At 40.5% G+C, this 13,826-nt stretch overlaps 2 protein-coding genes across 2 annotated transcripts in view; one reads left to right on the forward strand and one right to left on the reverse strand.

Annotated features, from left to right (window-relative positions):
* Positions 1–2,801, forward strand: nol7 (nucleolar protein 7). The gene is made up of 7 exons (XM_062023056.1): positions 1–244; positions 687–747; positions 829–878; positions 955–1,065; positions 1,182–1,300; positions 2,225–2,302; positions 2,375–2,801. Exons 1-7 carry the CDS (start codon positions 60–62, stop codon positions 2,443–2,445), a joined length of 675 nt encoding a protein of 224 aa, XP_061879040.1. The 5' UTR covers positions 1–59; the 3' UTR covers positions 2,446–2,801.
* ranbp9 (RAN binding protein 9) overlaps positions 2,728–13,826 on the reverse strand; it is a 27,221-nt gene continuing 16,122 nt past the window's right edge. Inside the window, exons 4-14 of the mRNA XM_062023054.1 lie at positions 10,860–11,027; positions 10,745–10,767; positions 8,171–8,355; positions 7,495–7,607; positions 7,272–7,380; positions 5,239–5,396; positions 5,021–5,174; positions 4,829–4,950; positions 4,599–4,750; positions 4,235–4,346; positions 2,728–4,145 (exon numbers count right to left, since the gene is read on the reverse strand). Coding sequence (XP_061879038.1) covers positions 4,015–4,145; positions 4,235–4,346; positions 4,599–4,750; positions 4,829–4,950; positions 5,021–5,174; positions 5,239–5,396; positions 7,272–7,380; positions 7,495–7,607; positions 8,171–8,355; positions 10,745–10,767; positions 10,860–11,027 — 1,427 coding nt within the window. The 3' untranslated portion in view covers positions 2,728–4,014. The remainder of the gene's footprint in view (positions 4,146–4,234; positions 4,347–4,598; positions 4,751–4,828; positions 4,951–5,020; positions 5,175–5,238; positions 5,397–7,271; positions 7,381–7,494; positions 7,608–8,170; positions 8,356–10,744; positions 10,768–10,859; positions 11,028–13,826) is intronic.

The following is a 13,826-nucleotide window of genomic DNA, read 5'->3' on the forward strand; positions in this document are numbered from 1 at the left end:
CAATTTAAAACAGAAACACGGCAAACCGGAAGTGACAACGTCACATCCTCTCTTGCAACATGGCGACGAGGCAACGTGGACAGCCAGCCAGGTTGACTAAGAAGCAAAAGAACGAAAATGCCGTGAAGACGTTTGTTTCGGCTTTCGACTCCAGCGAGGACGAAGGGCCGGAGGAAGTTACCTTTGAGGACTCCAAGGCCGAGGCGCTGCAGAGCGTCGAACAGGCGCTGCAAAGTGCTCGAAGGTAAGCTAACTGCTAGCGAGCCAAGTCTGGAAATGAGATAAGGCTGTGATGATATTGAAACACAAACATTTGTTTCTCATTATTTAAGATTCCGTTGTCAAATCTAGTGTTATGTGTAGTGCGATCCAGGCAATGCAATGCTTATTGTTTTGGCCGTGGCTATATCTCTCGTGTGCGTTGGTACTACCAACTACTACTTCGCTTTAGTTATTTTTTCAGTTTGTCGCACTTTTATTATTTCATTATTTGTATTTTGCAATTTTACTTTTTATTCGAACCCTTTTACCGTATTGCTTTTGCACTATCTTGTTTAGCTCATTCATTGTTTATGTTCTTTGTTTGTTTTGTTTTTGCTCTATGCTTTTCAACCTGTAAAGCACTTTGGTCCAATTTAAAAATTGTTGTAAACTGGCTATATAAATAAAGTTGCCTTGCCTACCAGGGAGAAGGATCTACTGAAGGAGAAGAGGAAGAAGAGGCAGGAACTGTTCCAGGAGCAGAAGGTGCTTTTGAAATCTGTAATACTGAGTGGTTTTAATTTGAAGCAGCCTTAAACTTTTTTTTCTCTTAATTTGTCCCCACAGAAGAGAAAACTTTTGTCTGATGAAGTTTTGGAGGAGATCGATTCTTCACAGTAAGTTTTGTGATCACGTGCAGTTGGTGTTGCATTAAACTCAATTACAACTCTTCTTTTTATTTTCTTACAACAGAAAGAGCCACTCTGACGAAGTCCAAGATGCTTCTGTCACCTTTCAAGATGAAGTGTTGCACATGGACGAAGAAACAAAGCAGGAAAAGCAAAAACTGGAGAACTCTAGGAAGTAAGGAAATACTTTTTTGATAAGTGAAATAGTATGGAAGTTAATGTCTACAAAACAATATATGTGGCTTGGTAAATAAATGAAGAGTACCAAAGTGTTAATTTGATCTTTGTCAGGCTGATTGGAAACTACAAGGTGACCGTCAAGCCTAGTGAGTTGGCGTCCTCCCAGCAGAAGATGGCTGAAGACTTCATCCAGTCACGACTGTATGGACCAGGAAGTCTCCGCACCACAAGTAGGCGGCCATGTTTCGAGTGCAGCCTACACTCTGTGGCAACTCTTGCCATAAACTGTCTCAATTTACCGTATTTCTCGGATTATAAATCGCAGTTTTTTTCATAGTTTGGCCGGGGGTGGGACTTGTGTAAAATTATTAACACATTACCGTAAAATATCAAATATTATTTAATTCCCGTAAGAGACGAGGCGAATGTCAGCAATCGTCACACACGTCAACCAATAAAAATTTGGCGGGGGCGGGTCATGGCAGAAGTGCATTGTGGGTCATGTGATGCTTGGCGGTGACTTATAAAAACTGAGAAGGGCTGAACAAAAATGGCACCGAAAAGGAAATCATATACTGCAGATTACAAGCTGGACGTAGTGAAATATGCAGCAGAAAACGGCAAGAGGAAGCGGCGCATACCTTTGGAGTTGGCAGAGTTGTTTCGAAGCGACACGAGGAAGAAGATTTAATGGGATTTAGCGATTAGGAGTGACAGATTGTTTGGTAAACGTATAGCATGTTCTATATGTTATAGTTATTTGAATAACTCTTACCATAATATGTTACGTTAACATACCAGGCACGTTCTCAGTTGGTTATTTATGCGTCATATAACGTACACTTATTCAGCCTGTTGTTCAATATTCTTTATTTATTTTAAATTGCCTTTCAAATGTCTATTCTTGGTGTTGGATTTTATAAAATAAATTTCCCCCAAAAATGCGACTTATACCCGAGTGCGACGTATGTTTTTTTCCTTCTTTATTATGCATTTTCGGCCGGTGCGACGTATACTCCGGAGCGACTTATAATCCGAAAAATACGGTAAGCTCTGCTATAGAAACGTCCCCCTGCCCCCGGGACCATGATGACACACTATCTCTGAGCTCGGCATCTTATTAAAACCATGTGACATATTTGTCTTTCTCCAAGGCAACCAGCTGCTGTCCCTTCACAATAAGAGAGCCATAAACAAAAGTGCGGCAGTTGAGTTTACCAAGAAAAATTGGGGTGAGACATTGTCTTCACAACTGCTGTTTGTTTTGTTTATGTTTCTAATGTGCCCTGTGTCTCATGCCTCAGCTGAAAAGAGAAAAAGCAAAGCAGAGATGAAGAAGATGAGGTGGCGCCACAAACACATTCCCTCCAGCTGATTGGCCCCCTGGCTCTTGTGGACACAAATATGGACGCTAACGTGACAGGCGGTGTTCAGACTTGATTGTACATCTTGGGCTTGATTTCTGGACTGAGACTAAATATCCCGCACAGGCAGTGAGCAGAAGCCAATCAAAGCCTTTGCGTTACCATGGCAACCAGAGCCTGAAATGTATGAAGGAGACAGTTTCCTCTGGCCATTGGGTCATTTTTGCCTGTTTGCACCTTGTCAACCCTTTAAAACAGCTCAACTATTGACAGGTTATTAATTGTAACTCAAATGTTTTTTGTGAGACCCACAGAGAAAAGCATAATTTGTCATCTTTAATAAAAAATCTTGTCACCCTCACACAAATTGCACATCATTTTGGCCAAACGGACACACAGCCGCAGAATTCCTGTCACGTGATGTTGGTGCAGGGGTCCAGCGGCCGAAGGAGAGAAAGGAAAGAAGACATCTAAGTTGATCTTACCAGCACTGTACTATGGCATGCATAGGTCTCAAACAGACGACACTTTGTCTAACAAGCTAAAACACGACCGCTCGCCTTTTTTTTTTTTTTTGCAAACGCATCCCAACCAAAAGTACAGAAAAGCTCGGCGACGTCAAACCGGAGCATGGACATGCAGCCGCAACATCGTTCTACTCAAAAGTATTTGGTTGTTCACTCGTGGAAATGTTACCACACGCACAGTGCAGGGGTGGGGGCACAAGGTTTGTTTGCTGCTGAGCATCATGTGAAGTGGTAACCTGACGGACGCTTGTTGCAAAAGTGAGGGGGGTGTCATGTAGGCTCCTGAGATGTTTAGATGTTAAAATAATCTGCTGAGAACATTGTCAACACATGTTCGAAGGGTGGCGGGCGGTTCTTTCAGTTAAATCATATATTTGATCTATCCATACTTAGGTTTCAATATAAATGTTAATGTGCACACTGGCTGTTGTGATCTTGACCTTTATTAGCATAAGTGGGTGGAGCCTGCTGGATCTCAACACAAACTGAATGTAAGTATGTATTCATATAGGCGACACTGTAAACCTGCACAAACTAAATTCATGGAGCCCACTCCCACATGACGCCCCCTTCGAAACAACTTGATACAAAAATAAAATGGACAGGAAGTGTCCACGTCAAAGAGGCGTCTAACCACCTTGTGGTCCACATTCACAGAGCAAGATGGCGGTCAGCCGTGGATGCCACGCATGTTTTCTTCTTTGAGGGGACAGGAGGGATGATTCTGATGGCCGCGGCCATGTTGGGCGCTCTTGGTGGATATTAAGTGTAGTGACGCTTGGCTGTCATCACGCTGTCAGTCAGGGAGGAGGAAATGGGGCTGGTTTCTATTTACCATGTAAAGGGAGGCTGTGTGTGCATATATTTATATATATGTATATATAATATATAATGTGTGTGTGTCCAGAAACACCTCCTGATCCTTTTAGCCTGCTAATAGCTGAACAGAATTCCATCAAGATGGTTTCTACAGTACAGAGCTACTGCTAAATAAAGGAGGCAGGGGCTAAGAGGGCGCGCTCTTCTGGACTGCGTGTGTGTGTGAGTGTGGGGCTAGTGCAGGTAATCGTCCACAGCGGCGAAGGCGCAGGAGCCGCTGCCTGTTCGTGCCATGATGGCGAGGCACTGGGCGGCCTGGCCCACAGCCTGGGCCAGGGGGGGCTGCTTGGGCAGGTTGTGGGTCTCTGGAAGAAGGGAAGAGAAAGCAATGTCAATCAGGCAGACAGGTGGTCTAGCCACAGTGCATTTCCGTGGTAACGCCCAGATGCCCTACCTAATATTGCACTATTGAGGGTGGAGCACACAGGCTCTCTCTGAATAGCGTCCAGCTGGTAGCCCACCGGGCTGTTCCATGGGTCCGAGTAAGCCAACAGGCTGAAGGCATCCTGGAGCACAATACATATGCATTTTTTATGATGTCTTTACCTCCCCCAAGTGTTTAAGATTACATTATTGATTGATTGATTGATTTACACTAAACTTTTCCGTTTTAGTCATTACAGTCCACTTAAACTGATCCAGCAGAAAAACACCCGCTGTAATGTCTGTCTTTGGACCATGAGGCCATGTTTAAGATTACAATATACAGTAAATGTGTGGCTTATCTTAGCTTAGCATACTGTTAGTGTTTTGGGCACCTTGAGCATCTTCTTGTTGGCAGAGTTCTTCCCGCACTCCCGGCGCAGGTGTTCACTCATGCTTTGCAGCTCTCGGCCAAAGTGGATCATCCTCTCAATGGCTGCCTGACTGCCGCCACACAGCTGCCGCTTGGACTGTGCGGACTCCACCTCTGCAGTCGATGGCAAAGATGTTGTGTCACATGACGCCGAGCTGACCACACTTCTGGTAAATCGCGGAAAATACACACCCATGTCTGCGTCGCAGTCGTCAGTATCGGCCACGTGTTTGAAGCTGCCGTTCAGGAAGCCGTTGGAGGACGACTCTGTAACGCCGTTGGTGAAATGGTCTACCTCCATGTCCACATCGTTGCTGAGTGGAGACGTCAGGAGACGTCAGCCAGTCACGCACAGACAATGTGAAAGGAAAGGCTAAAGGTCACCTGGTCACAGGTGGCTGGCTATGGCTTCCATTGAGACTGTTGTCAGCTGCTGGGGGGGTGGAGCCTGAGCCCGGGGGGCAGGGCTTGTGACTGTGAGGGGAGGAGCTATGGCTCTTATTCGGCGTCACGCCGTTACAGCAGTTACTGTCAAAGCCTACGAGCACAGTGAGGCACCGTTTCAACCACTGCTGCCATGGAGACGTCTGCCACACACGTACCTGTCAGGTAGGAGGACTGTGAGCTGCCAGCTTTGTGGGTGGGGCTGCTGATGGAGCGAGGCGAACCGGAGTAACTGTCCTGAGATTTGGGGCTGCGTCCTCCCAGACACCGCACCTCACTGTCTGTCCCGTTCACCATCTCAATGAACTGTCGGACCCTGAAGGTGGGATGGTGGAGGGTGCAGGGTTTTATATGGCGTCAAAACGGTGCCAAAATCCTTGCATGCAAAATCCGCATTTTCTGTGCGCATGCTGCATTTATCTGATCGCGCGCAGACTCTGCACTTGCGATGTGTCTTTCTCCACGCGTGCGGCGGTCATTCCTTTAAGCACTTGGGGTCATGCATTGAATAAACGGCCCAGTTACACCCCTCCTTTCTGATTGGTGACTTTAAACTAGGGTTGCACCTATCAATTATTTTATGTGTCGAGTATTCTATCAATTAATTTGTTTAATTAATGGAGTAATCTAAAAAAATATATATATATTTTGTAGCCTCAATGCATCTTTTAGGTAATATAGTTAAAATAAGCAAGGACTTTTTCAGATAAACTTTCTTCTTATATACGCACAAATAATATTTATAATACTTTTACCACAATAGCATTACTATATATTACCAGTACTTTAAAAAAAATACTAAGTAAAAAAAAAATAAAAAAAAAATTATTCAGATGAACATGAACCAAGGAATATTTGAAGTAATGCCATAAATGATATATTTCAAGTCGAAAATAACCAAATGAAACAAAAAGACTGATAGTATGTCTGAAGAATGGCAAGTGATGATGTATTTAACAATTTACAATAATAATAATCATGGATTAGATTTATATAACACTTTTCAAGACACTGAAAGCATTTTACAGTGAGAACTGATAATCCATCATGTTTGAAAAGGTATAAACTGGAGGAATCGTTTTGATTTTTGGACAAAACGAGTTAGCATTAAACTGTGTTTGAAAAAAACATTTGTTATGCAAGCCAAACATATACTGTAAGATGGTGTTAGCTACCCAAATAGACTTTCTTCTTAGTTCTGCTTGTTTGCTGCTCTTAAATATGAAGAATGTGTTCTGGTAATGTTGCTTTGTTGATGATTTGTTGCAGCTCTAATTTCAACACCTACTGTCTCCGGTTCAGAGATAATCAGAGGGAGTTGTTTACCGAAGATAGAAAATAACCTATTATATTGTTCCTTATGAAGTAAAGTGCTTAAAATAAAAACTGTAAAATATCACGCAAGTTTGATCCTATTGTGAGGGTTTCATACTTACAATTGTGGTACTATGACATCAGAGCATGGATTAAATGAGCTACTGAACCTTTTATCACATAAACGTAGTTCTTTATCATGCAACATTGTAATTACCTGTGGAGCATAAATACAGAAAAACAATGATCTTTAATGACATCTAATTATTAAATATCGTGATTTTTAACATGTTCACATGACATGATACAGTAATTGATGGTAATCTCATCATTTAGGTTTTAGTGTAAAACATGGATATTAAATGACAAAATACACTAATATAGGTTTATTTTCTCTAAAGACGCTAATCTTCTTCAGAAGGGACAACATGTTCCCTCGGATTGGCTCTGACCAGGAGACAGACGTAAAGTGACCAATCAGAAAAGAGGAGAGTTGCGAAAGCTCTGTATTCAATGCCAAACTGCCAAATGGGTGGATTGCTGCGCACATAGAGAAAGACAGAAAGTCCGTGTGTGAGCAAAAAGATGCCCTGAAAAATGAGTGTGCACGCAGACAAATTTTGCACGAGCACAGAGAAACCACACACACACACACACACACACACACACACACACACACACACACACACACACACACACACACACACACACACACACACACACACACACACACACACACACACACACACACACACACACACACACACACACACACACACACACACACACACACACACACACACACACACAGTTGTATTTCAACTGGAGGATTTTTGCACCGTTTTGACGCAATCAACATCATCATTAGAAGACATACTTGAGCATGAAAAGCAGGTCTGGGCTCCTCTCCAGGAGGTTAGGGTAGAGCTGCTGAGTGGTCTCAATGGCCTCGCCCATCCTACCTGACAGCACCAGCTTCTGGATCTCTGCAAACAACCAATCAGTACGTGTAAGACGGAAAAAAATTAATCTTTACTTTCACACTTTTCTCATCAATGCAGAGTGTGGCATCAGCATCATATGAACGTGGAGGTGCTCACTCTGTCGGTTCTTGATGGAGGCCAGCTCCTCGTGCACAGCCTGGTCGGTGGTCTTGGCGAAGGCTTCGGCGGTGGCACAGTAGCTGTGGTGAACTAGGTAGGACGCCACCATCCTGTCAGGATGAGAACAGATCCGTGAACGGAAACATGACAGGACATGAGAGCTCTTTGCGTCCAGCAGTCTGGCAATTTCCTGTTTTAACTGTTTTAATCCAATGCCGCGAGGAGAGCAGAGGACAGCAAGCTCGACAAATGCAGATTAAATCCAGTCAGCACAAGTAATCATAGCAACACAGTTAATCCCATCAGGACATGGCATGAGCACAGACACTGTCCTACAGAGACCTGCACATGATAACGACAGAACATTCATGTGGTCCTGTCATTGTTGCTATGGCAATAATGGTCATCAGTATCTTGTTATATTTAGCAGGTGCGTCGAATAAGTGAAGGTAGGGTGTATATTTCTCGAAGACTATCAACATGGTATGACCACCTGTCACACTCTACTAGAAAAATAACACTGCCTGGCTTTAGCAAAAAGACAGCCGTATCCAAGACAACCGTGCACATCAATGATGGTGGTGACTGGTCTCCAGATGCAAAGAAGCCATTGGATGTTTTCACAGAGTCCATAAGGTCTAGATCAGACAGGTGTCAGCTTTAATCCTCTTACTTTTGGATCATGGACTGCCACTCGCCCTCACGCTCTCCGATGGGAAAGCGGTCAATCTGTGCCTGGATCTTTGTCCTCCACTCGCGCATGTAATCCTCGATGTCAAAAACAAACGGGTGCTGGCCAAAGTTGGCGTCCACCACCTCTCCTGGAGTCTGTAAGCCCACGGTCGGGTACAAATTGGGCTGCAGGAGAGAGAAAATGTTCTCAAATTTCTGGACCGAACTGTTTCGTAAAAGCTGGCTGACATGAAAATGTGACAACAGCAAAGTGCTCCCATTGGGACAGTAAACCGGGGGAGTAGAGTAAGGCTGCATGATTTTATGAAAAAACCTAATTGCAATTTTTCTCTCCATAATTCCAATTCGATTTGCGTTTTTAATTTTTTAGACATAAAAATACATAAAACTGAAAAAAACCCAAAAAAAAGTGAAGGAAGACATGTTACTTTTAGACTGTCAATCAACATATTCTTGTTCCAAGGTGCCACACATTAGAACAATGTACAATAATTTATTTTATTTTACATTAATTTACATAATGCTCTTAAACTGAAGAAATAATTGATAAAAACTATACAGTTTTTATAATGAAATGTAATCATAATATATACTATGCAAGTAAACATTTAAAATTATATACACTTTTATTTCTCATTACTGTAGAATTGTTTACCATTGTACTGTAATTGGAAAGGTAAATAACTTTGTTGTCCTAAATAAATAAATAAAAATTGACTAATTTCTGTAAGTAAAAACGTAACGAAATAAATAAAGTGCTTAAGGTTTTCCCTTATTTGTAATAGTGCTACACCTTGAAAATAAGGGTTATTTTTTTATTGAAAAAATGTTTTAGTAATATAATATATTGTAGCCCGCAAAAGAAATCACACAAAGTCCGGCGCTATTTTTAACTTTTATTACCAATCTTATGATAGCAAAAAAAACGGCACAATTCCAACAGGTTTTACCTCCCGTGTAAACACTTTCGTCTCGTGAGTCCACACTTCCCCCGGACACACACACTTCCTCATTCTCCGCCAATCACCTTTCAAGCACGGACAGTGTGTTTGCAAACATGGAAAAAACTGACATCAAATCCAAACCAGACAAACATAAAATATTAACATTAGCTGGTCATTACAGTATGAATTGATGTATATTATATAGCCTCTTATTTGCGGACTATTGACAAGTAATGTACCGAAAACTTGACCAACGGAAAATTACTTTGATCACCGAAAACCGCATGTAAACAAAATGCACGCCATTGTCTGGAGCGTTGTCAGCATGTCTGCGATGTGGACGTGATTTTTATATATATTGCAGATGTACCGGTAATCGCAGACAGTCATTTACAAATCGTGCAATTATTTAAAAAAATATTGTCTAACTAGAGCAACAGCGCAAAGCAAGTGTCTCTTCTTTCGTCAGGGACATCGAGGGACAGAAGTAGAGTCTCTAAACACGAGTACATTCTATAATAACACCATAAGAAAATGCTAGATTTGTTGCTGGTTGTTTTTAATTTTAAAAAAGACATTAAAAGTCTGAAATCACTTAAATCTCAAAAAGCAGCTACAATTGAAAATACAGCAAACTGATTAAAAATAATGTTAATACCAATTAATAATAACAGATTTGTTTTCAAATGTATGTATACGTTTTTGAGCCATTTTAAAGAAAATCATATCATCATAGCAAATTATCATATGCAAATTACTCAATGAAGTCATGTAACCACACCCATAACTACGCCCCCACCGCCAAAGGTATCTTGGCAGTTTAGGGGAAACCCTGTTTAAGGTGCATCTTTTTCCCAGTTGAAAAAAACGAGGTCGGACGTTGTCTTTTTGTTTAAAGGCATCACGTGATCACGGCATTCTCGCTTGTGTCGTCCGTGTCGATGGGCTAAAATTGCCTATCCGATTTGAAGCTGAACTATTCCCACAACAGGACATTTGGCTTTGTATTCATATTTTTTTCTACCTAATTTTTGTTACGATGTGGCAAGTCGCGAATAGGGAAACTGTCTGTGTTTCCTGTGTGTGTTTAAAACTGGCGCCCCGCTCTCCGCCCACCAACGAGACAACGATTGTGAATGACTGAAAAGAGGGATCACTGTGTTCAGTTAATTCTACTGTTAAATAAAACCCCTCAGGTGCTAGGAGTGATGCAAAGAGTAAGACCTCTTTCTCCCTGTTTGAAGCAAGAGACGAACAAATGCAAGGCTCAACAATTTTCACCAATCAGAATTGGTGAAAATTTCTGTCACTCAAATGCCAGTGACAAAAAACTCAGCCTCCTGCGGTTACGTGATGGCACTAATTAAAACCTCGATGTCGACTCAATGTCGATTAATCGTGCAGCTCTAGAGTAGACATTGTTTGCATCCAATAAGGTGACACTTTGCCTCACAGCAACATGAATGCTTGGCTCCTACCAGATGGATTATTGTTATTTAAGATTGACTGACATTAGCAGGAATGCACACGTGAAGCTATCTATTTCAGTTGATCCATACTACACCTAGTACAAATATTTCTGCCTGTGTAAGAAGAAGGTGAGTACTTACTGGCAGGTCTGTAAAGGCGATGCCTGCAGAAGAACAGACAGTTAGCATGGAAAAAAAGTCGGCAGCAAAAAGACAGCAGGGGAACAAAAAAAACAAAAAAACACTTCCTGCTTACCAAGGCTGTGTCCATTCTTTGTGTAGAAGCAAGTGTTGTTGATGAGGTTGACGCAGCAGCCAATCACATCACCCGTCGTAAATGTGGGCCCGTACGGCTGCCCGGTACCAGAAGAGCAGAAGGAGTGGCCGTCGTCTCCGTGGTAACCGTAAGAGTGCTTGTCCCAACCTTGCAACGTGTGGCATAAAGACAACTTGTGACATTGAGAATGAGGTTCAATCATGGAATATACTAATATATTAACACATACAGTGTGTGTGTAATTGTAATTATATGTATATACAGTGTATATATATATATATATATATATATATATATATATATATATATATATATATATATATATATATATATATATATATATATATATATTAGGGCTGCAACAACTAATCGATTAAATCGATTAAAATCTATTATTAAAATTAGTCATCGATTCATTGGATCTATGCTATGCGCAGAGGTTTTTTTGTTTGTTTTGTTTTTAATAAACCTTTATTTATAAACTGCAACATTTACAAACAGCTGAGAAACAATAATCAAAATAAGTATGGTGCCAGTATGCTGCTTTTTTTCAATAAAATACTGGATAGGATAGAAATGTAGTTTGTCTCTTGTATCCGATTATTAATCGAAGTAATAATCGACAGATTAATCGATTATCAAATTAATCGTTAGTTGCAGCCCTAATATATATATTATACATATATACATTAACACATATATATATATTAACACATACAGTGTGTGTATATATATATATATATATATATACACATACATACATAAAGGGTTTCCCCTTTATGTAAGCATTTTCAGCATTTTCATTAACGCTACACCTTGAAAAGAAGGGTTTTATATTTTTACTTGAAAAAAATTAAAGTAATTTAATATATTGTAGCCCCAAGAAGAAATCACAAAAAGTCAGACGCTATTTTTAACTTTTATTACCAATCTTATGATAAACGGCACAATTCCAACAGTTCCAACGAACCACAATTCCAACAGTTCCAACGAACATAAAACATTACACCAGCTGGTAGTTACAGTATGAATTTATATATAGGTAGCTTAATATTTGCGCAGTACTGATAACTTGATGTACGGAAAACTCAACCACAGAAAAAAGACTGATTACCGAAAACCACGCTGCCGAAACCGGATGTAAACAAAACGCACGCCATTGTGTGTGTGTGTGTGTGTGTGTTCCGATCAGGGTTTTTACCAATCATCAGTGACTGAGATACTGATCACATATACTCACTGTAAATCTTTAAAATGTATTTCTGATGACTGCTATTTACAGTGTAACAATATCGACACATTTAAAATGGATTGATTATTTAAACTAGTTTTTAATTATCTTTAATTCCATAAAATAGTCAATAGTACTAAACAACTAAACAAAAACTACTAATACTCTTTTAGATCCTTTGGTTTTTGCCCTCAAAGTTATCCTGTGTCCAGGAAACATTACCAAAAACAAAAAAAAAAAAGATTTTTGAAAAAATTAAAATCAGGGTTTCCTCTATATGTATTTGATCGTGGGACACCGCCACAGCAAAACAAAAGCCACCACACCTTCAAAATAAGTTTTCTTTTACATGAAATAATTTTTTCCATGAAAAAAATTATATATTTTATGAATGGATATACTGTATATAGTCTATTAATTATATACTATTGGCAGTGATAAGTTGGAAAAACATCTCAACTCACATCTCAGCTACAGCTGACCGCACACCTAAATGTATGGAGTTGACACCCGGCAAAAGTAACGAGACAAAGTTGAAGAGAAAGGTATTTCAGGTTAATGCATTCCTTGTTCAAGCCTTTGTAAACGACCCTAATTTTGACATTACTACCGAATATACAGTCTAACTTGGCGCCGAACCTCCATTTGGACATGTGTGTGTGTGGAGTGTGCATGTTACCCCCCTTGCGTGTTTGGGTTTTTTCTGGGCACTATGGCTAAGAAATTCCAAAAATATGCATGTTAGCTTCATTGAAGACTGTAAATTGTCCATAGGTATGAATGTAAGCGTGAATGATTCCTTGTCTATGTCTGTGCCCTGCACTTGGCCCTGCTAATTTTCGTTAGCATGTTAATGAGATGGTCTATTGTACGCTAGCATTAAGCTAGCGATATTAGAGCCAACCTTCTTCCTGTACAGAAGACTTTCGATTGTTTTGTTAAAGTATCCCCCAATGGATTGCCGGCAGCCATATTGGTATGTTTGTTCACCGAGTCATTTCCGAACTATTCGGTGGAAAATAACATTGCACCAGCTTTGATATGATGGAAAATACTGTGAGCCCTTAGATAAGAAGTCCCTTCATCATTATAAGAAAACAGCCGCAATTGGATGTGAGGGTCCTTAACAGATCGACAAGTCTGAGTGGAGTAAAGATCACAACGTCTTCCCCAATGTTTTATACCCGGAGTTGATTAATTTCTTAATTTTTCAATACGGCCCATTTTACACCTTAAAGGACTTTCAAAATTATAAAGGCCGAGAGAGCTATGACTGGTTTGTTTGTGGATGGGTTCATAACATTTATTTATCTGTATAAACCCAGTGGACATCGTGTTGTCAAGGCTAGAGTCATGTACTCGCAGAAACGATCCGACCCAAGTTTGACACCCTGGATAATCATGGATAACCAATCCAAGGTCATCTGTGACTGTAAGGCATGATTGGGAGAATGCTGTTCTCATGTCGCTTCACTATTGTTTTATGTAGAGGCCACAGTCCGGATGAGAGAAGAAAGCACAGTATCCATTTACCATAAAACTACTATTAAACTTCTTCGACCAAGCACATGAAGTTAATTCAAAGTGGAGCTCTAATTTATTTTAGATTTTTTTTTTTTACCAAAATGTTCTTAATTACCTGAAATTATATGATCCGAACAAACACATGTATCCATAGCACATCACATATGATCAGTTGATTGCAGCTATCCAAG

The sequence above is a fragment of the Entelurus aequoreus genome, linkage group LG16, assembly GCF_033978785.1.
Source record: "Entelurus aequoreus isolate RoL-2023_Sb linkage group LG16, RoL_Eaeq_v1.1, whole genome shotgun sequence".
Classification (NCBI taxonomy): Eukaryota; Metazoa; Chordata; class Actinopteri; order Syngnathiformes; family Syngnathidae; genus Entelurus; species Entelurus aequoreus.

Bases quoted from the DNA above. Each gene is read 5' to 3' on its own strand.
- nol7 (XM_062023056.1), top strand. From the start codon at position 60: ATGGCGACGAGGCAACGTGGACAGCCAGCCAGGTTGACTAAGAAGCAA. The intron at 245-686 runs GTAAGCTAACTG...CTTGCCTACCAG, and splicing joins GCGCTGCAAAGTGCTCGAAG to GGAGAAGGATCTACTGAAGG. The intron at 879-954 runs GTAAGTTTTGTG...TTCTTACAACAG, and splicing joins GAGGAGATCGATTCTTCACA to AAAGAGCCACTCTGACGAAG.